Source organism: Oncorhynchus mykiss, chromosome 4 (genome assembly GCF_057628025.1).
Source record: "Oncorhynchus mykiss isolate SJ-2025 chromosome 4, ASM5762802v1, whole genome shotgun sequence".
Lineage (NCBI taxonomy): Eukaryota > Metazoa > Chordata > Actinopteri > Salmoniformes > Salmonidae > Oncorhynchus > Oncorhynchus mykiss.
The window spans coordinates 92,629,992-92,653,067 of NC_143025.1; the positions used below are offsets into that span (position 1 = coordinate 92,629,992).

Here is a 23,076-nt window from a genome sequence, read left to right on the forward strand (position 1 = left end):
ACTACAGCGTATGGAGCTGATATAGAAAAACAGCGTATGGAGCTGATATAGAACTACAGCGTATAGAGCTGATATAGAAAAACAGCGTATGGAGCTGATATAGAACTACAGCGTATAGAACTGATATAGAACTACAGCGTATAGAGCTGATATAGAAAAACAGCGTATGGAGCTGATATAGAACTACAGCGTATAGAGCTGATATAGAACTACAGCGTATGGAGCTGATATAGAACTACAGCGTATAGAACTGATATAGAACTACAGCGTATGGAGCTGATATAGAACTACAGCGTATAGAACTGATATAGAACTGATATAGAACTACAGAGTATAGAGCTGATATAGAACTACAGCGTATAGAGCTGATATAGAACTACAGCGTATAGGGCTGATATAGAACTACAGAGTATAGAGCTAATATAGAGCTGATATAGAACTACAGCGTATAGAACTGATATAGAACTGATATAGAACTACAGCGTATAGAGCTGATATAGAACTACAGCGTATAGAGCTGATATAGAACTACAGTGTATAGAGCTGATATAGAACTGATATAGAACTACAGCGTATAGAGCTGATATAGAACTACAGTGTATAGAGCTGATATAGAACTGATATAGAACTACAGCGTATAGAGCTGATATAGAACTACAGTGTATAGAGCTGATATAGAACTGATATAGAACTACAGCGTATAGAGCTGATATAGAACTGATATAGAACTACAGAGTATAGAGCTGATATAGAACTACAGCGTATAGAGCTGATATAGAACTACAGCGTATAGGGCTGATATAGAACTACAGAGTATAGAGCTAATATAGAGCTGATATAGAACTACAGCGTATAGAACTGATATAGAACTGATATAGAACTACAGCGTATAGAGCTGATATAGAACTACAGCGTATAGAGCTGATATAGAACTACAGTGTATAGAGCTGATATAGAACTGATATAGAACTACAGCGTATAGAGCTGATATAGAACTACAGTGTATAGAGCTGATATAGAACTGATATAGAACTACAGCGTATAGAGCTGATATAGAACTACAGTGTATAGAGCTGATATAGAACTACAGCGTATAGAACTGATATAGAACTGATATAGAACTACAGAGTATAGAGCTGATATAGAACTACAGCGTATGGAGCTGATATAGAACTACAGCGTATAGAACTGATATAGAACTACAGCGTATGGAGCTGATATAGAACTACAGCGTATAGAACTGATATAGAACTGATATAGAACTACAGAGTATAGAGCTGATATAGAACTACAGCGTATAGAGCTGATATAGAACTACAGCGTATAGGGCTGATATAGAACTACAGAGTATAGAGCTAATATAGAGCTGATATAGAACTACAGCGTATAGAACTGATATAGAACTGATATAGAACTACAGCGTATAGAGCTGATATAGAACTACAGCGTATAGAGCTGATATAGAACTACAGTGTATAGAGCTGATATAGAACTGATATAGAACTACAGCGTATAGAGCTGATATAGAACTACAGTGTATAGAGCTGATATAGAACTGATATAGAACTACAGCGTATAGAGCTGATATAGAACTACAGTGTATAGAGCTGATATAGAACTGATATAGAACTACAGCGTATAGAGCTGATATAGAACTGATATAGAACTACAGCGTATAGAGCTGATATAGTACTACAGCGTATAGAGCTGATATAGAACTACAGCGTATAGAACTGATATAGAACTACAGCGTATAGAGCTGATATAGAACTACAGCGTATAGAGCTGATATAGAACTGATATAGAACTACAGCGTATAGAGCTGATATAGAACTACAGAGTATAGAGCTAATATAGAGCTGATATAGAACTACAGTGTATAGAGCTGATATAGAACTGATATAGAACTACAGCGTATAGAACTGATATGGAACTACAGCGTATAGGGCTGATATAGAGCTGATATAGAACTACAGAGTATAGAGCTGATATAGAACTACAGCGTATAGAGCTGATATAGAACTGATATAGAACTACAGCGTATAGAGCTGATATAGAACTGATATAGAACTACAGTGTATAGAGCTGATATAGAGCTGATATAGAACTACAGCGCATACAGCTGATATAGAACTACAGCGTATAGAGCTGATATAGAACTACAGCGTATAGGGCTGATATAGAACTGATATAGAACTACAGAGTATAGAGCTGATATAGAACTACAGCGTATAGAGCTGATATAGAACTGATATAGAACTACAGCGTATAGAGCTGATATAGAACTGATATAGAACTACAGTGTATAGAGCTGATATAGAGCTGATATAGAACTACAGCGCATACAGCTGATATAGAACTACAGCGTATAGAACTGATATAGAACTACAGCGTATAGAGCTGATATAGAACTACAGCGTATAGAGCTGATATAGAACTGATATAGAACTACAGAGTATAGAGCTGATATAGAACTACAGCGTATAGAGCTGATATAGAACTGATATAGAACTACAGCGTATAGAGCTGATATAGAACTGATATAGAACTACAGTGTATAGAGCTGATATAGAACTGATATAGAACTACAGCGTATAGAGCTGATATAGAACTACAGTGTATAGAGCTGATATAGAACTGATATAGAACTACAGCGTATAGAGCTGATATAGAACTACAGCGTATAGAGCTGATATAGAACTACAGAGTATAGAGCTGATATGGTATATGGTAGTACGTCTATGCTTTTCAGTGTGTGGTACCTAAACTGCGTTTTCATGACTTTAGTTGCTGTGTGTATAGAAATAAAACAAGAACTTAAGAATCTAATCTAATGAAGGGATATTAAAATATTACCTGGCGAGGTCTGGACTACTGCTGCTTTTCTGATCTAGCTGATAATTAGTTTTCTCCTACTCTAGGAGCTCTAACTAGCCCTCTCTTCTAACTAGCTCCCTCTTCAGGTAAGCTCTAACTAGCTCTCTCTTCTAACTAGCTCTCTCTTCAGGTAAGCTCTAACTAGCTCTCTCTTCTAACTAGCTCTCTCTTCAGGTAAGCTCTAACTAGCTCTCTCTTCAGGTAAGCTCTAACTAGCTCTCTCTTCTAACTAGCTCTCTCTTCTAACTAGCTCTCTCTTCAGGTAAGCTCTAACTAGCTCTCTCTTCTAACTAGCTCTCTCTTCTAACTAGCGCTCTCTTCAGGTAAGCTCTAACTAGCTCTCTCTTCTAACTAGCTCTCTCTTCTAACTAGCGCTCTCTTCAGGTAAGCTCTAACTAGCTCTCTCTTCAGGTAAGTTCTAACTAGCTCTCTCTTCTAACTAGCTCTCTCTTCAGGTAAGCTCTAACTAGCTCTCTCTTCTAACTAGCTCTCTCTTCAGGTAAGCTCTAACTAGCTCTCTCTTCTAACTAGCTCTCTCTTCAGGTAAGCTCTAACTAGCTCTCTCTTCTAACTAGCTCTCTCTTCAGGTAAGCTCTAACTAGCTCTCTCTTCTAACTAGCTCTCTCTTCAGGTAAGCTCTAACTAGCTCTCTCTTCAGGTAAGCTCTAACTAGCTCTCTCTTCTAACTAGCTCTCTCTTCTAACTAGCGCTCTCTTCAGGTAAGCTCTAACTAGCTCTCTCTTCAGGTAAGCTCTAACTAGCTCTCTCTTCTAACTAGCTCTCTCTTCAGGTAAGCTCTAACTAGCTCTCTCTTCAGGTAAGCTCTAACTAGCTCTCTCTTCTAACTAGCTCTCTCTTCTAACTAGCTCTCTCTTCAGGTAAGCTCTAACTAGCTCTCTCTTCTAACTAGCTCTCTCTTCTAACTAGCGCTCTCTTCAGGTAAGCTCTAACTAGCTCTCTCTTCAGGTAAGTTCTAACTAGCTCTCTCTTCTAACTAGCTCTCTCTTCAGGTAAGCTCTAACTAGCTCTCTCTTCTAACTAGCTCTCTCTTCAGGTAAGCTCTAACTAGCTCTCTCTTCTAACTAGCTCTCTCTTCAGGTAAGCTCTAACTAGCTCTCTCTTCTAACTAGCTCTCTCTTCAGGTAAGCTCTAACTAGCTCTCTCTTCTAACTAGCTCTCTCTTCAGGTAAGCTCTAACTAGCTCTCTCTTCAGGTAAGCTCTAACTAGCTCTCTCTTCTAACTAGCTCTCTCTTCTAACTAGCGCTCTCTTCAGGTAAGCTCTAACTAGCTCTCTCTTCAGGTAAGCTCTAACTAGCTCTCTCTTCTAACTAGCTCTCTCTTCAGGTAAGCTCTAACTAGCTCTCTCTTCTAACTAGCTCTCTCTTCAGGTAAGCTCTAACTAGCTCTCTCTTCAGGTAAGCTCTAACTAGCTCTCTCTTCTAACTAGCTCTCTCTTCTAACTAGCTCTCTCTTCAGGTAAGCTCTAACTAGCTCTCTCTTCTAACTAGCTCTCTCTTCTAACTAGCGCTCTCTTCAGGTAAGCTCTAACTAGCTCTCTCTTCAGGTAAGTTCTAACTAGCTCTCTCTTCTAACTAGCTCTCTCTTCAGGTAAGCTCTAACTAGCTCTCTCTTCTAACTAGCTCTCTCTTCAGGTAAGCTCTAACTAGCTCTCTCTTCTAACTAGCTCTCTCTTCAGGTAAGCTCTAACTAGCTCTCTCTTCTAACTAGCTCTCTCTTCAGGTAAGCTCTAACTAGCTCTCTCTTCTAACTAGCTCTCTCTTCAGGTAAGCTCTAACTAGCTCTCTCTTCAGGTAAGCTCTAACTAGCTCTCTCTTCTAACTAGCTCTCTCTTCTAACTAGCGCTCTCTTCAGGTAAGCTCTAACTAGCTCTCTCTTCAGGTAAGCTCTAACTAGCTCTCTCTTCTAACTAGCTCTCTCTTCAGGTAAGCTCTAACTAGCTATCTCTTCAGGTAAGCTCTAACTAGCTCTCTCTTCTAACTAGCTCTCTCTTCTAACTAGCTCTCTCTTCAGGTAAGCTCTAACTAGCTCTCTCTTCTAACTAGCTCTCTCTTCTAACTAGCTCTCTCTTCAGGTAAGCTCTAACTAGCTCTCTCTTCTAACTAGCTCTCTCTTCTAACTAGCTCTCTCTTCAGGTAAGCTCTAACTAGCTCTCTCTTCTAACTAGCTCTCTCTTCAGGTAAGCTCTAACTAGCTCTCTCTTCTAACTAGCTCTCTCTTCAGGTAAGCTCTAACTAGCTCTCTCTTCTAACTAGCTCTCTCTTCAGGTAAGCTCTAACTAGCTCTCTCTTCTAACTAGCTCTCTCTTCAGGTAAGCTCTAACTAGCTCTCTCTTCAGGTAAGCTCTAACTAGCTCTCTCTTCTAACTAGCTCTCTCTTCTAACTAGCGCTCTCTTCAGGTAAGCTCTAACTAGCTCTCTCTTCAGGTAAGCTCTAACTAGCTCTCTCTTCTAACTAGCTCTCTCTTCAGGTAAGCTCTAACTAGCTATCTCTTCAGGTAAGCTCTAACTAGCTCTCTCTTCTAACTAGCTCTCTCTTCTAACTAGCTCTCTCTTCAGGTAAGCTCTAACTAGCTCTCTCTTCTAACTAGCTCTCTCTTCTAACTAGCTCTCTCTTCAGGTAAGCTCTAACTAGCTCTCTCTTCTAACTAGCTCTCTCTTCTAACTAGCTCTCTCTTCAGGTAAGCTCTAACTAGCTCTCTCTTCTAACTAGCTCTCTCTTCAGGTAAGCTCTAACTAGCTCTCTCTTCTAACTAGCTCTCTCTTCAGGTAAGCTCTAACTAGCTCTCTCTTCTAACTAGCTCTCTCTTCAGCTTAAGCCAACCCCCCCCCCCAGCAGCCCCCAGCAGCCTGGGTGAGTTGTGTGGTGTCGTCGGGCAGATTTGGAGGGTTTATCTGCAACGCCAACCCAACCTTGGCAATCAGAGCCCCAACCCTCCTATTTAGCTGCAGAATGTGTGTGTGTTTGAGGGGTGAAACCTGACCTCCTCCCTCCTCTGGCCTGGTCTGTGGTCACACACACACACACAAACACACACTTGCTAAACTCAGCTCTCTCCCTCAGCACCAGAGGAAAAGGCAACGCTGGCTAAAATACAATTTGTTCCTTTTCATTCCTCTTTACCTCCTTCCACTCTCTCTCCTCCACTTTAAAAACCCTGCCTCACACCTCCATCTCCTCCACTCTCTCTCCTCCACATTAAAACCCTGCCTCCCACCTCCATCTCCTCCACTCTCTCTCCTCCACATTAAAACCCTGCCTCACACCTCCAGCTCCTCCACTCTCTCCTCCACTTTAAAAACCCTGCCTCCCACCTCCTCCACTCTCTCTCCTCCACTTTAAAAACCCTGCCTCCCACCTCCTCCACTCTCTCCTCCACATTAAAACCCTGCCTCACACCTCCACCTCCTCCACTCTCTCTCCTCTACTTTAAAAACCCTGCCTCCGACCTCCTCCACTCTCTCTCCTCCACATTAAAACCCTGCTTCACACCTCCACCTCCTCCACTCTCTCTCCTCCACATTAAAACCCTGCCTCACACCTCCTCCACTCTCTCTACTCCACATTAAAACCCTGCCTCCCACCTCCTCCACTCTCTACTCCACATTAAAACCTGCCTCACACCTCCATCTCCTCCACTCTCTCTCCTCCACATTAAAACCTGCCTCACACCTCCATCTCCTCCACTCTCTCTCCTCCACATTAAAAACCCTGCCACACACCTCCATCTCCTCCACTCTCTCTCCTCCACATTAAACCTGCCTCACACCTCCATCTCCTCCACTCTCTCTCCTCCACATTAAAACCTGCCTCACACCTCCATCTCCTCCATTCTCTCTCCTCCACATTAAAACCTGCCTCACACCTCCTTCTCCTCCACTCTCTCTCCTCCACATTAAAACCCTGCTTCACACCTCCACCACTCTCTCCTCCACATAAAAACCCTGCCTCACACCTCCATCTCCTCCACTCTCTCTCCTCCACTTTAAAAACCCTGCCTCCCACCTCCTCCACTCTCTCTCCTCCACATTAAAAACCCTGCCACACACCTCCACCTCCTCCACTCTCTCTCCTCCACATTAAAACCCTGCTTCACACCTCCACCTCCTACACTCTCTCTCCTCCACATTAAAACCCTGCTTCACACCTCCACCTCCTCCACTCTCTCTCCTCCACATTAAAACCCTGCCTCACACCTCCACCTCCTCCACTCTCTCTCCTCCACATTAAAACCCTGCTTCACACCTCCACCTCCTCCACTCTCTCTCCTCCACAGGACGGGTAGAGGAGGGGTGAAGAGGTAGAGGAGGGGTAGAGGAGGGGTGAAGGGGTAGAGGACGGGTGGACGGGTGGAGGAGGGGTGAAGGGGTAGAGGAGGGGTGGAGGCGTAAAAATGGAATAGAGGAGGGGTGAAGGGGTAGAGGAGGGGTGGAGGGGTAGAGGAGGGGCAGAGGAGGGGTAGAGGAGGGGTGAAGGGGTAAAGGAGGGGTGGATGGGTAAAGATGGAATAGAGGAGGGGTGAAGGGGTAGAGGAGGGGTGAAGGGGTAGAGGAGGGGTACAGGAGGGGTAGAGGAGGGGTGAAGGGGTAGAGGAGGGGTAGAGGAGGGGTGAAGGGGTAGAGGAGGGGTAGAGGAGGGGTAGAGGAGGGGTGAAGGGGTAGAGGAGAGGTAGAGGAGTGGTAAATGGGTAAAGGAGGGGTAGAGGAGGGGTGGAGGGGTAAAGATGGAATAGAGGAGGGGTGAAGAGGTAGAGGAGGGGTAGAGGAGGGGTGAAGGGGTAGAGGAGGGGTACAGGAGGGGTGAAGGGGTAGAGGACGGGTAGAGGAGGGGTGAAGGGGTATAGGGGGGTAGAGGAGGGGTGAAGGGGTAGAGGATGGGTAGAGGAGGGGTGAAGGGGTAGAGGAGGGGTAGAGGAGGGGTGAAGGGGTAGAGGATGGGTAGAGGAGGGGTGAAGGGGTAGAGGACAGGTAGAGGAGGGGTGAAGGGGTATAGGAGGGGTAGAGGAGGGGTGAAGGGGTAGAGGATGGGTAGAGGAGGGGTGAAGGGGTAGAGCAGGGGTAGAGGAGGGGTGAAGGGGTAGAGGAGGGGTAGAGGAGGGGTAGAGGAGGGGTGAAGATGTAGAGGAGGGGTGAAGGGGTAGAGGACGGGTAGAGGACGGGTGGAGGAGGGGTGAAGGGGTAGAGCAGGGGAAGAGGAGGGGTGAAGGGGTAGACGACGGGTGGAGGAAGGGTGAAGGGGTAGAGGAGAGGTAGAGGAGGGGTGAAGGGGTAGAGGAGGGGTGAAGGGGTAGAGGAGGGGTGAAGGGGTAGAGGAGGGGTGAAGGGGTAGAGGAGGGGTAGAGGAGGGGTGAAGAGGTAGAGGAGGGGCAGAGGAGGGGTAGAGGAGGGGTGAAGGGGTAAAGGAGGGGTGGATGGGTAAAGATGGAATAGAGGAGGGGTGAAGGGGTAGAGGAGGGGTGAAGGGGTAGAGGAGGGGTAGAGGAGGGATGAAGGGGTAGAGGAGGGGTAGAGGAGGGGTAGAGGAGGGGTGAAGGGGTAGAGGAGAGGTAGAGGAGTGGTAAATGGGTAAAGGAGGGGTAGAGGAGGGGTGGAGGGGTAAAGATGGAATAGAGGAGGGGTGAAGAGGTAGAGGAGGGGTGGAGTGGTAGAAGAGGGGTGGAGGGGTAAAGATGGAATAGAGGAGGGGTGAAGAGGTAGAGGAGGGGTAGAGGAGGGGTGAAGGGGTAGAGGAGGGGTACAGGAGGGGTGAAGGGGTAGAGGACGGGTAGAGGAGGGGTGAAGGGGTATAGGAGGGGTAGAGGAGGGGTGAAGGGGTAGAGGATGGGTAGAGGAGGGGTGAAGGGGTAGAGGAGGGGTAGAGGAGGGGTGAAGATGTAGAGGAGGGGTGAAGGGGTAGAGGACGGGTAGAGGACGGGTGGAGGAGGGGTGAAGGGGTAGAGCAGGGGAAGAGGAGGGGTGAAGGGGTAGAGGACGGGTGGAGGAGGGGTGAAGGGGTAGAGGAGAGGTAGAGGACGGGTGAAGGGGTAGAGGACGGGTGAAGGGGTAGAGGAGGGGTGAAGGGGTAGAGGAGGGGTGAAGGGGTAGAGGAGAGGTGAAGGGGTAGAGGAGGGGTAGAGGAGGGGTGAAGGGGTAGAGGAGGGGTGAAGGGGTAGAGGAGGGGTATTGGAGGGGTATTGTAGGTAACGAAAGACATGCACCCTTTATGTAGGGGATTCAGTAGAGTTAATTAAGTTAAGTTCAATTAAGTTACAAATTGCGTTCTCTAAAATGACTGTACTCTAAATACCAGTAACTATGTGGCAGGCGGCAGGTGTGGAGGCGGCAGGTAGCCTAGCGGTTAGAGTGTGGAGGCGGCAGGTAGCCTAGCGGTTAGAGTGTGGAGGCGGCAGGTAGCCTAGCGGTTAGAGTGTGGAGGCGGCAGGTAGCCTAGCGGTTAGAGTGTGGAGGCGGCAGGTAGCCTAGCGGTTAGAGTGTGGAGGCGGCAGGTAGCCTAGCGGTTAGAGTGTAGAGGCGGCAGGTAGAATAGTGACAGAAACAACATCTTTCTGGTAAAAAGAGGGGCGGGGGGGTATGCCTTATGATTAACGAGACGTGGTGTGATCATAACAACATACAGGAACTTAAGTCCTTCTGTTCACCTGAATTCCTCACAATCAAATGTCAACTGTATTATCTACCAAGGGAAATCTCTTAGATTATAATCACAGCTGTATATATTCCCCCCCAAGCAGACATAATGACGGCCCTGACTAACTTTATTTGACTCTATGTAAACTGGAAACCACATATCCTGAGGCTGCATTCATTGTAGCTGGGGATTTTAACAAGGCTAATCTGAAAACAAGACTCCCTAAATTGTATCAGCATATCGATTGCACAACCAGGGCTGGTAAAACCCTGGATCATTGCTATTCTAACTTCCGCGACGCATATAAGGCCCTCTCCCGCTCTCCTTTCGGAAAATCTGACCACGACTCCATTTTGTTGCTCCCTACCTACATACAGAAACTAAAACAAGAAGCTCCCGCGCTCAGGTCTGTTCAATGCTGGTCCGACCAATCTGATTCCACGCTTCAAGACTGCTTCGATCACGTGGATTGGGACATGTTCCGCATTGCATCCAACAACAACATTGACGAATACGCTGATTCATGGGGGCCCCACAAGGGTGTGTCCTTAGCCCTCTCCTGTACTCCCTGTTCACCCACGACTGCGTGGCCACGCACGCCTCCAACGCAATCATCAAGTTTGCGGACGACACTACAGTGGCAGGCTTGATTACCAACAACGACGGAGACGGCCTACAGGGAGGAGGTGAGGGCCCTCGGAGTGTGGTGTCAGGAAAATAACCTCACACTCAACATCAACAAAACTAAGGAGATGATTGTGGACTTCAGGAAACAGCAGAGGGAGCGCCCCCCCTATCCACATCGACGGAACAGTAGTGGAGAGGGAAGTAAGTTTTAAGTTCCTCGGGGTACACATCACGGACAAACTGAATTGGTCCACCCACACAGACAGCGTCGTGAAGAAGGCTCGGCAGCACCACTTCAACCTCAGGAGGCTGAAGAAATTTGGCTTGTTACCAAAAGCACTCACAAACTTCTACAGATGCACAATCGAGAGCATCCTGTCGAGCTGTATCACCACCTGGTACGGCAACTGCTCCGCCCACAACCTTAAGGCTCCCCAGAGGGTAGTGAGGTCTGCACAACCTGCCCTCCAGGACACCTACACCACCCGATGTCACAGGAAGGCCATAAAGATCATCAAGGACAACAAGCACCCGATCCACTGCCTGTTCACCCCGCTATCATCCAGAAGGCGAGGTCAGTACAGCCATCAGACTGTTAAACAGCCACCACTAACATTGAGTGGCTGCTGCCAACATACTGAGCCAGCCACTTTAATAATGGAAATTGATGTAAAAATATATCACTAGCCACTTTAAACAATGCTACTTAATATAATGTTTACATACCCTACATTACTCATCTCATATGTACAGTGCCTTGTGAAAGTATTCGGCCCCCTTGAACTTTGCGACCTTTTGCCACATTTCAGGCTTCAAACATAAAGATATAAAACTGTATTTTTTTGTGAAGAATCAACAACAAGTGGGACACAATCATGTAGTGGAACGACATTTATTGGATATTTCAAACTTTTTTAACAAATCAAAAACTGAAAAATTGGCCATGCAAAATTATTCAGCCCCTTTACTTTCAGTGCAGCAAACTCTCTCCAGAAGTTCAGTGAGGATCTCTGAATGATCCAACGTTGACCTAAATGACTAATGATGATAAATACAATCCACCTGTGTGTAATCAAGTCTCCGTATCAATGCACCTGCACTGTGATAGTCTCAGTGGTCCGTTAAAAGCGCAGAGAGCATCATGAAGAACAAGGAACACACCAGGCAGGTCCGAGATACTGTTGTGAAGACGTTTAAAGCCGGATTTGGATACAAAAAGATTTCCCAAGCTTTAAACATCCCAAGGAGCACTGTGCAAGCGATAATATTGAAATGGAAGGAGTATCAGACCACTGCAAATCTACCAAGACCTGGCCGTCCCTCTAAACGTTCAGCTCATACAAGGAGAAGACTGATCAGAGATGCAGCCAAGAGGCCCATGATCACTCTGGATGAACTGCAGAGATCTACAGCTGAGGTGGGAGACTCTGTCCATAGGACAACAATCAGTCGTATATTGCACAAATCTGGCCTTTATGGAAGAGTGGCAAGAAGAAAGCCATTTCTTAAAGATATCCATAAAAAGTGTCGTTTAAAGTTTGCCACAAGCCACCTGGGAGACACACCAAACATGTGGAAGAAGGTGCTCTGGTCAGATGAAACCAAAATTGAACTTTTTGGCAACAATGCAAAACGTTATTTTTGGCGTAAAAGCAACACAGCTCATCACCCTAAACACACCATCCCCACTGTCAAACATGGTGGTGGCAGCATCATGGTTTGGTCCTGCTTTTCTTCAGCAGGGACAGGGGAGATGGTTAAAATTGATGGGAAGATGGATGGAGCCAAATACAGGACCATTCTGGAAGAAAACCTGATGGAGTCTGCAAAAGATCTGAGACTGGGACGGAGATTTGTCTTCCAACAAGACAATGATCCAAAACATAAAGCAAAATCTACAATGGAATGGTTCAAAAATAAACATATCCAGGTGTTAGAATGGCCAAGTCAAAGTCCAGACCTGATTCCAATCGAGAATCTGTGGAAAGAACTGAAAACTGCTGTTCACAAATGCTCTCCATCCAACCTCACTGAGCTCGAACTGTTTTGCAAGGAGGAATGGGAAAAAATTTCAGTCTCTCGATGTGCAAAACTGATAGAGACATATCCCAAGCGACTTACAGCTGTAATCGCAGCAAAAGGTGACGCTACAAAGTATTAACTTAAGGGGGCCCAATTTTTCAGTTTTTGATTTGTTAAAAAAGTTTGAAATATCCAATAAATGACGTTCCACTTCATGTTTGTGCCCCACTTGTTGTTGATTCTTCACAAAAAAATACAGTTTTATATCTTTATGTTTGAAGCCTGAAATGTGGCAAAAGGTCGCAAAGTTCAAGGGGGCCGAATACTTTCGCAAGGCACTGTATATGTATATACTGTACTCTATATCATCTACTGCATCTTTATGTAATACATGTATAACTAGCCACTTTAAACTATGCCACTTTGTTTACATACCCTACATTACTCATCTCATATGTATATACTGTACTCAATACCTTCTACTGTATCTTGCCTATGCCGTTCTGTACCATCACTCATTCATATATCTTTATGTACATATTCTTTATCCCCTTACACTTGTGTCTATAAGGTAGTAGTTTTGGAATTGTTAGTTAGATTACTCGTTGGTTATTACTGCATTTTCGGAACTAGAAGCACAAGCATTTCGCTACACTCGCATTAACATCTGCTAACCATGTGACCATTAACATCTGCTAACCATGTGTATGTGACAAATAACATTTGATTTGATTTTGATTTGGTTAGAGTGTCGAGGCGGCAGGTAGCCTAGCGGTTAGAGTGTAGAGGCGGCAGGTAGCCTAGCGGTTAGAATGTAGAGGCGGCAGGTAGCCTAGCGGTTAGAGTGTAGAGGCGGCAGGTAGCCTAGCGGTTAGAGTGTAGAGGTGGCAGGTAGCCTAGCGGTTAGAGTGTAGAGGCGGCAGGTAGCCTAGCGGTTAGTGCGTTGGACCAGTAACCGAAAGGTTGCTGGTTCGAATCCCCGAGTCAACAAGGTGAAATATCTGTCGATGTGTCCTTGAGCAAAACACTTAACCCTGACTGCTCCTGTAAAACACTTAACCCTGACTGCTCCTGTAAAACACTTAACCCTGACTGCTCCTGTAAAACACATAACCCTGACTCCTCCTGTAAAACACTTAACCCTGACTGCTCCTGTAAAACACATAACCCTGACTGCTCCTGTAAAACACTTAACCCTGACTGCTCCTGTAAAACACTTAACCCTGACTGCTCCTGTAAAACCCTTAACCCTGACTACTCCTGTAAAACACTTAACCCTGACTGCTCCTGTAAAACACTTAACCCTGATTGCTCCTGTAAAACACTTAACCCTGACTGCTCCTGTAAAACACTTAACCCTGACTGCTCCTGTCAAACAAATAACCCTGACTACTCCTGTAAAACACTTAACCCTGACTGCTCCGGTAAAACACTTAACCCTGACTGCTCCTGTAAAACACTTAACCCTGACTGCTCCTGTAAAACACTTACCCCTGACTGCTCCTGTAAAACACTTAACCCTGACTACTCCTGTAAAACACTTAACCCTGACTGCTCCTGTAAAACACTTAACCCTGACTGCTCCTGTAAAACACTTAACCCTGACTGCTCCTGTAAAACACTTAACCCTGACTGCTCCTGTAAAACACTTAACCCTGACTGCTCCTGTAAAACACTTAACCCTGACTGCTCCTGTAAAACACTTAACCCTGACTGCTCCTGTAAAACACTTAACCCTGACTGCTCCTGTAAAACACTTAACCCTGACTGCTCCTGTAAAACACTTAACCCTGACTGCTCTTGTAAAACAATTAACCCTGACTGCTACTGTAAAACACTTAACCCTGACTGCTCCTGTAAAACACTTAACCCTGACTGCTCCTGTAAAACACTTAACCCTATTGCTCCTGTAAAACACTTAACCCTGACTGCTCCTGTAAAACACTTAACCCTGACTACTCCTGTAAAACACTTAACCCTGACTACTCCTGTAAAACACTTAACCCTGACTGCTCCTGTAAAACACTTAACCCTAACCCTATTGCTCCTGTAAAACACTTAACCCTGGCTGCTCCTGTAAAACACTTAACCCTGACTGCTCCTGTAAAACACTTAACCCTGACTGCTCCTGTAAAACACATAACCCTGACTACTCCTGTAAAACACTTAACCCTGACTGCTCCTGTAAAACACTTAACCCTGACTGCTCCTGTAAAACACAACCCTGACTGCTCCTGTAAAACACTTAACCCTGACTGCTCCTGTAAAACACTTAACCCTGACTGCTCCTGTAAAACACTTAACCCTGACTGCTCCTGTAAAACACTTAACCCTGACTGCTCCTGTAAAACACTTAACCCTGACTGCTCCTGTAAAACACAACCCTGACTGCTCCTGTAAAACACTTAACCCTGACTGCTCCTGTAAAACACTTAACCCTGACTGCTCCTGTAAAACACTTAACCCTGACTGCTCCTGTAAAACACTTAACCCTGACTGCTCCTGTAAAACACTTAACCCTGACTGCTCCTGTAAAACACTTAACCCTGACTGCTCCTGTAAAACACAACCCTGACTGCTCCTGTAAAACACTTAACCCTGACTGCTCCTGTAAAACACTTAACCCTGACTGCTCCTGTAAAACACTTAACCCTGACTGCTCCTGTAAAACACTTAACCCTGACTGCTCCTGTAAAACACTTAACCCTGACTGCTCCTGTAAAACACTTAACCCTGACTGCTCCTGTAAAACACATAACCCTGACTGCTCCTGTAAAACACTTAACCCTGACTGCTCCTGTAAAATACTTAACCCTGACTGCTCCTGTAAAACACTTAACCCTGACTGCTCCTGTAAAACACTTAACCCTGACTGCTCCTGTAAAACACTTAACCCTAACCCTATTGCTCCTGTAAAACACTTAACCCTGACTGCTCCTGTAAAACACTTAACCCTGACTGCTCCTGTAAAACACTTAACCCTGACTGCTCCTGTAAAACACTTAACCCTGACTGCTCTTGTAAAACACTTAACCCTGACTGCTACTGTAAAACACTTAACCCTGACTGCTCCTGTAAAACACTTAACCCTGACTGCTCCTGTAAAACACTTAACCCTATTGCTCCTGTAAAACACTTAACCCTGACTGCTCCTGTAAAACACTTAACCCTGACTGCTCCTGTAGAACACTTAACCCTGACTGCTCCTGTAAAACACTTAACCCTGACTGCTCCTGTAGAACACTTAACCCTGACTGCTCCTGTAAAACACTTACTGCTCCTGTAAAACACTTAAACCTGACTGCTCCTGTAAAACACTTAACCCTGACTGCTCCTGTAAAACACTTAACCCTAACCCTATTGCTCTTGTAAAACACTTAACCCTGACTGCTCCTGTAAAACACTTAACCCTGACTGCTCCTGTAAAACACTTAACCCTGACTGCTCCTGTAAAACACTTAACCCTGACTGCTCCTGTAAAACACTTAACCCTGACTGCTCCTGTAAAACACTTAACCCTGACTGCTCCTGTAAAACACTTAACCCTGACTGCTCCTGTAAAACACTTAACCCTGACTGCTCCTGTAAAACACTTAACCCTGACTGCTCCTGTAAAACACTTAACCCTGACTGCTCCTGTAAAACACTTAACCCTGACTGCTCCTGTAAAACACTTAACCCTGACTGCTCCTGTAAAACACATAACCCTGACTGCTCCTGTAAAACACTGAACCCTGACTGCTCCTGTAAAATACTTAACCCTGACTGCTCCTGTAAAACACTTAACCCTGACTGCTCCTTTAAAACACTTAACCCTGACTGCTCCTGTAAAACACTTAACCCTAACCCTATTGCTCCTGTAAAACACTTAACCCTGACTGCTCCTGTAAAACACTTAACCCTGACTGCTCCTGTAAAACACTTAACCCTGACTGCTCCTGTAAAACACTTAATCCTGACTGCTCCTGTAAAACACTTAACCCTGACTGCTCCTGTAAAACACTTAACTCTGACTGCTCCTGTAAAACACTTAACCCTGACTGCTCCTGTAAAACACTTAACCCTGACTGCTCCTGTAAAACACTTAACCCTGACTGCTCCTGTAAAACAATTAACCCTGACTACTCCTGTAAAACACTTAACCCTGACTGCTCCTGTAAAACACTTAACCCTGACTGCTCCTGTAAAACAATTAACCCTGACTATTCCTGTAAAACACTTAACCCTGACTGCTCCTGTAAAACACTTAACCCTGACTACTCCTGTAAAACACTTAACCCTGACTGCTCCTGTAAAACACTTAACCCTGACTGCTCCTGTAAAACACTTAACCCTGACTGCTCCTGTAAAACACTTAACCCTGACTGCTCCTGTAGAACACTTAACCCTGACTGCTCCTGTAAAACACTTAACCCTGACTGCTCCTGTAAAACACTTAACCCTGACTACTCCTGTAAAACACTTAACCCTGACTGCTCCTGTAAAACACTTAACCCTGACTGCTCCTGTAAAACACTTAACCCTGACTGCTCCTGTAAGTTGTTCCGTATAAAAGCTAAATGACTAAAATGTAAATGTATCGTCGACACTGCAGTGGTGTAGAAACACTTTAAAGTTTTTACTTCAGTAGTGTTTTGGGTAATTCATTCATCTGTAATTTACTTTACTATTTACTTTATTGACAACTTTTTACTCCACTACATTCCTAAAGAAAAACAATGTACTTTTCCCCCCTATACATTTTCCCTGACACACACAAAAGTACCCGTTCACGCAACATCCCTGGTCGTCTCGACTGCCTCTGAGATGGCGGACTCGCTGAACACACATGCTTTGTTTGTAAATAATGTCTGAGTGTGGGAGGGTGTTGGAGGGTGTTGGAGGGTGTGGGAGGGTGTTGGAGGGTGTGGGAGGGTGTTGGAGGGTGTGGGAGGGTGTGGGAGGGTGTTGGAGGGTGTTGGAGGGTGTTGGAGGGTGTTGGAGGGTGTTGGAGGGTGCCCCGGCTATCAGTAAATAATCTGTGATTCATACTTTACTTTTGATACTTAATAGTATATTTACATTTTCCGATTGATACTTAATAATATTTCAAAATAAACTCTTTTAGACTTTTACTCGAGTAGTATTTTACTGGGTGACCTTCACTTTTATAAGAGTTATTTTCTATTAAGGATATCTTCACTTTTACTCAAGTAGTATTTTACTGGGTGACCTTCACTTTTATAAGAGTTATTTTCTTATAAGGATATCTTCACTTTTACTCAAGTATGACAATTGGGTACTTTTTCCACCACTGGAGTTCAGTCAAGGTCAGTGAAGTTCAGTTCTGTGTATCGAGTACTTTTTCCACCATTGCAAAACTGTAAACAAATCTCCCCCCCATACTCCTTCCTCTCTTTGTCTCTGTATATATGACAATATATCTGAGCCTCTCCTCATACTCACCTGATCAACGACACACATCTATATACTGATGCTGATATAGTGTCGGGAAATATACACATTCATACTTGATAGTCGGGTGGCAGAGGCAGGGTTGGTGTGCGTAGTGTGTGTGTGTGTGTGTGTGTGTGTGTGTGTGTGTGTGTGTCAGAGCACAGAGGTAATCTAAACCCGAAATAGGACCAGAACAGGTCTGAGAGAAGAACTGAAAGACAACAGAAAAACAACACATATTTCTACTCTGGCCTACTTTACACAATTGTTATTCTCTGAGCTGGCACGGCAGGGAAGGAAAGGGCAGATTGACAGAGCGAGAGAGAGAGAGAGGGAGAGAGAGGGAGAGAGAGAGAGCGAGAGAGAGAGAGAGAGAGAGAGCGAGAGAGAGAGAGAGAGAGAGAGAGATTGACAGAGCGAGATAGAGAGGGAGCCAATGACTAAGAGAGAGAGAGAGACGGTGTTGTCAGAACGAGGGCGAGCTAAGGAGATGAAATTACACCTGTTCTGTTCGCTAACGTCTTTGAAATGTGAGTTGGCCCTCCCTCGCTCGCCGCCAAAATCATTTTCCCAACAATACCCGCCTGATCTTTAAACAAGATGAACTAGGTCGCTAGCATAGAGCTAGAAAGATGCCTCTAGATGGACACACCTAGGATAGTTTGTTCACTGCCCATGCTGCCACAGAAACCATTATGGAATGCTGGGACTGGGGCTATACTGTTCTGGCTGACTGGGACGGGAACTGTACAGGTCTAGCAGACTGGGACTGGGACTATACTGGTCTAGCTGACTGGGAGGGGACTGTACAGATCTAGCAGACTAGGACTGGGACTATACTGGTCTAGCTGACTGGGGCTATACTGGCCTAGCTGACTGGGACTGGCACTATACACGTCTAGCTGACTGGGACTGGGACTATACTGGTCTAGCTGACTGGGACTATACTGGTCTAGCTGACTGGGACTATACTGGTCTAGCTGACTGGGACTGGGACTATACTGGTCTAGCTGACTGGGACTGGGACTATACTGGTCTAGCTGGGACTGGGGTTATACTGGTCTGGCTGACTGGGACTGGGACTATACTGTTCTAGCTGACTGGGGATATACTGGTCTAGCTGACTGGGGATATACTGGTATAGCTGACTGGGACTATACTGGTCTAGCTGACTGGGGATATACTGGTCTAGCTGACTGGGGATATACTGGTCTAGCTGACTGGGGCTATACTGGTCTAGCTGACTGGGACTGGGACTATACTGGTCTAGCTGACTGGTACTGGGACTACACTGGTCTAGCTGACTGGGACTATACTGGTCTAGCTGACCGGGGCTATACTGGTCTAGCTGACTGGGACTGGGACTATACTGGTCTAGCTGACTGGGACTATACTGGTCTAGCTGGGACTTGGACTATACTGGTCTAGCTGACTGGACTATACTGGTCTAGCTGGGACTGGGGCTATGCTGGTCTAGCTGACTGGGGCTATACTGTTCTAGCTGGGACTGGGACAATACTGGTCTAGCTGGGACTGGGACTATACTGGTCTAGCTGACTGGGGCTATACTGGTCAAGCTGACTGGGGCTATACTGATCTAGCTGGGACTGGGACTATACTGGTCTAGCAGACTCGGACTATACTGGTCTAGCTGACTGGGACTATATTGGTCTAGCTGACTGGGACTATACTGGTCTAGCTGACTGGGACTATACTGGTCTAGCTGGGACTGGGGCTATACTGGTCTAACTGACTGGGGCTATATTGGTCTAGCTGACTGGGGCTATACTGGTCTAGCTGACTGGGACTATACTGGTCTAGCTGACTGGGACTATACTGGTCTAGCTGACTGGGACTATACTGGTCTAGCTGACTGGGACTATACTGGTCTAGCTGACTGGGACTATACTGGTCTAGCTGGGACTGGGACTGGGACTATACTGGTCTAGCTGATTGGGGCTATACTGGTCTAGCTGACTGGGACTATACTGGTCTAGCTGACTGGGACTATACTGGTCTAGCTGACTGGGACTATACTGGTCTAGCTGGGACTGGGACTGGGACTATACTGGTCTAGCTGACTGGGGCTATACTGGTCTGGCTGGGACTGGGACTATACTGGTCTAGCTGACTGGGACTATACTGGTCTAGCTGACTGGGACTATACTGGTCTAGCTGACTGGGACTATACTGGTCTAGCTGACTGGGACTATACTGGTCTAGCTGACTGGGGCTATGCTGGTCTAGCTGACTGGGACTATACTTGTCTAGCTGACTGGGACTATACTGGTTTAGCTGGGACTGGGACTGGGGCTATACTGGTCTAGCTGACTGGGGCTATACTGGTCTAGCTGACTGGGGCTATACTGGTCTGGCTGACTGGGGCTATACTGGTCTAGCTCACTGGGGCTATACTGGTCTAGCTGACTGGGGATATACTGGTCTCGCTGACTGGGGCTATACTGGTCTAGCTGACTGGGGCTATACTGGTCTAGCTAGGACTGGGACTATACTGGTCTAGCTGGGACTGGGACTATACTGGTCTAGCTGACTGGGACTATACTGGTCTAGCTGACTGGGGCTATACTGGTCTAGTTGAATACGATCTGGGAGACACTCTCAACCCTATTGGTTGTGTGTGTGAAAGAACCCAGCAACCCTCCCACCCACCCAAACACACATCAACCCTCCCACCCACCCAAACACACATCAACCCTCCCACCCACCCAAACACACAGCAACCCTCCCACCCACCCAAACACTGGTTCAGAGAGAGAGAGTAGCACTATCTCTCTCTCTACTGTCTGTTACACTGTACTCACCGTATGTTCCCTGAGGTCCGGTGAAGGCTCCATGACTCCTTCAGATAACACCCACTAAAACACCTGAGAGAGGAGAGAGAGAGGATGGAGGGAGAGAGGAGAGAGAGAGATGGAGAGAAAGAGAGAGACAGAGAGAGAGAGAGAGAGGAGAGAGGGAGATGGAGAGAAAGAGAGAGACACAGAGAGAGAGAGAGAGAGAGAGAGAGAGCGATAGAGAGACAGAGAGAGAGAGAAAGAGAGAGACACAGAGAGAGAGAGAGGAGAGAGGGAGAGAGGAGAGAGAGATGGAGAGAAAGAGAGAGACAGAGAGAGAGAGAGAGAGAGTAAGAGAGAGAGTCAGGGAGAGAGAGAGAGAGAGAGAGAGAGAGGGAGGGAGAGAGAGACAGAGAGAGAGAGAGAGAGAGGGAGGGAGGGAGGGAGGGAGAGAGAGAGAGGGAGGGAGAGAGAGGGAGGGAGGGAGAGGGAGAAAAGAGAACCATATATAATCATCTGTGAGACATTGTAATGTATACGCATCTTTTAGTTCCTTTTCGTGTGTGTGTGTGTGTGTGTGTGTGTGTGTGTGTGTGTGTGTGTTTGTGTGTGTGTGTGTGTGTGTGTGTGTGTGTGTGTGTGTGTGTGTGTGTGTGTGTGTGTGTGTGTGTGTGTGTGTGTGTGTGTGTGTGTGTGTGTGTGTGTGTGTGTGTTTGTGTGTGTGTGTGTGTGTGTGTGTGTGTGTGTGTGTGTGTGTGTGTGTGTGTGTGTGTGTGTGCAACAGCAGACGGGGGAGGATGCTGTGTTGAATTCTTCATATCCTTTCATAGTATCCAGTATGTTATTCTAGAGTATACATACACTACATGACCAAACGTAAGTGGACACCTGCTAGTAAACCATCTAATTTTAAAATCATGGGCATTAATATGGAGTTGGTCCCTCCCCCATTGCCGCTATAACAGAATCCACTCTTCTGGGAAGGCTTTCCACTAGATGTTGGAACATTGCTGCTATAACAGCCCCCTCTCTCCTGGGAAGGCTTTCCACTAGATGTAGGAACATTGCTGCTATAACAGCCTCCACCCTCCTGGGAAGGCTTTCCACTAGATGTTGGAACATTGCTGCGGGGACTTGCTTCCATTCAGCCACAAGATTATTAGTGATGTTGGGCACTAATGTTGGGCGATTGGGCCTTCAGGCTCACAGTCTGCATTCCAATTCATCCCAAAGGTGTTCGATGGGGTTGAGGTCAGGGCTCTGTGCAGGCCAGTCAAGTTCTTCCACACCGATCTCAACAAACCATTTCTGTATGGACTTCGCTTTGTGCACGGGGGCATTGTCATGCTGAAAGAGGAAAGGGACTACCCCAAACTGTTGCCACAAAGTTGGAAGCATCCAGAATGCAACTGACTAGGTATCCCCCTTTCCCTTTGGCATTGTATACTGTAGCATTAAGATTTCCCTTCACTGGAACTAAGGGGCCCGAACCATGAAAAACAGCCCCAGACCATTATTCCTCCACCACCAAACTTTACAGTTAACACAATGCATTGGGGCAGGTAGCGTTCTCCTGACATCCGCCAAACCCAGATTCTTCCGTCAGACTGCCCGATGGTGAAGTGTGATTCATCACTCCAGAGAACGAGTTTCCACTGCTCCAGAGTCCAATGGCGGTGAGCTTTACACCACACCAGCTGACGCTTGGCATTCTGGTGATCTTAGACTTGTGTGCGGCTGCTCAGCCATGGAAACCCATTTCATGAAGCTCCCGACAAACAATTCTGCTGGTGACGTTGCTTCCAGAGATAGTTTGCAACCGATGACAGCCCCGTTCTGTGAGCTTGTGTGGCCTACCACTTTGTGGCTGAGACGTTGTTAGTCCTAGACATTTCCACTTCACAATAACAGCACTTACAGTTCACCGTGGCAGCTCTAGCAGGGCAGAAATGTTAAAAACGGACTAGTTGGAAAGGTGGCATCCTATGACGGTGCCACGTTGAAAGTCACTGAGCTCTTCAGTACGGCCATTCTACTGCCAATGTTTGTCTATGGAGACTGCATGGCTGTGTGCACGATACACCACGATACACCATGATACACCTTTATACACCTGCTGAAATAGCTGAATTCACTCATTTCAAGGGGTGTCCACATACTCTGTGTGTGTGTGTGTACGTGTGTGCGTGTGTGTGTGTGTGTGTGTGTGTGTGTGTGTGTGTGTGTGTGTGTGTATGTGTGTGTGTGTGTGTGTTTGTGCAATACATATATGTGTGTGTGTGTGTGTGTGTGTGTGTGTGTGTGTGTGTGTGTGTGTGTGTGTGTGTGTGTGTGTATGTGTGTGTGTGTGCGTGTGTGTGTGTTTGTGCAATACATATATGTGTGTGTGTGTGTGTGTGTGTGTGTGTGTGTGTGTGTGTGATATATATATACATACACAAAAGTATGTGGACACCCCTTCAAATTAGTGGATCCGTCTATTTCAGTCACACCCTTGGCAGACAGGTGTATAAAATCGAGCACACCACCATGTAATCTCCATAGACAAACATTTTGGCAGTAGAATGGCCTGTACTTAAGAGCTCAGTGACTAGAGTCTCTAGCCGAAAGTAAAGCTGAATAATCATTTACAGGACCACTTATTGTAGTGAACAGAGGGAGGTGGAAGGCAAC

The 23,076-nt window shown here is 46.2% G+C and overlaps 1 protein-coding gene across 1 annotated transcript in view; it reads right to left on the reverse strand.

The window, feature by feature from the left end:
* The window catches only part of eya4 (EYA transcriptional coactivator and phosphatase 4), a 141,567-nt gene that overhangs the window by 114,942 nt on the left and 3,549 nt on the right, over positions 1–23,076 (reverse strand). The window contains exon 2 of the mRNA XM_090233319.1: positions 20,431–20,493. Coding sequence (XP_090089445.1) covers positions 20,431–20,463 — 33 coding nt within the window. The 5' untranslated portion in view covers positions 20,464–20,493. The remainder of the gene's footprint in view (positions 1–20,430; positions 20,494–23,076) is intronic.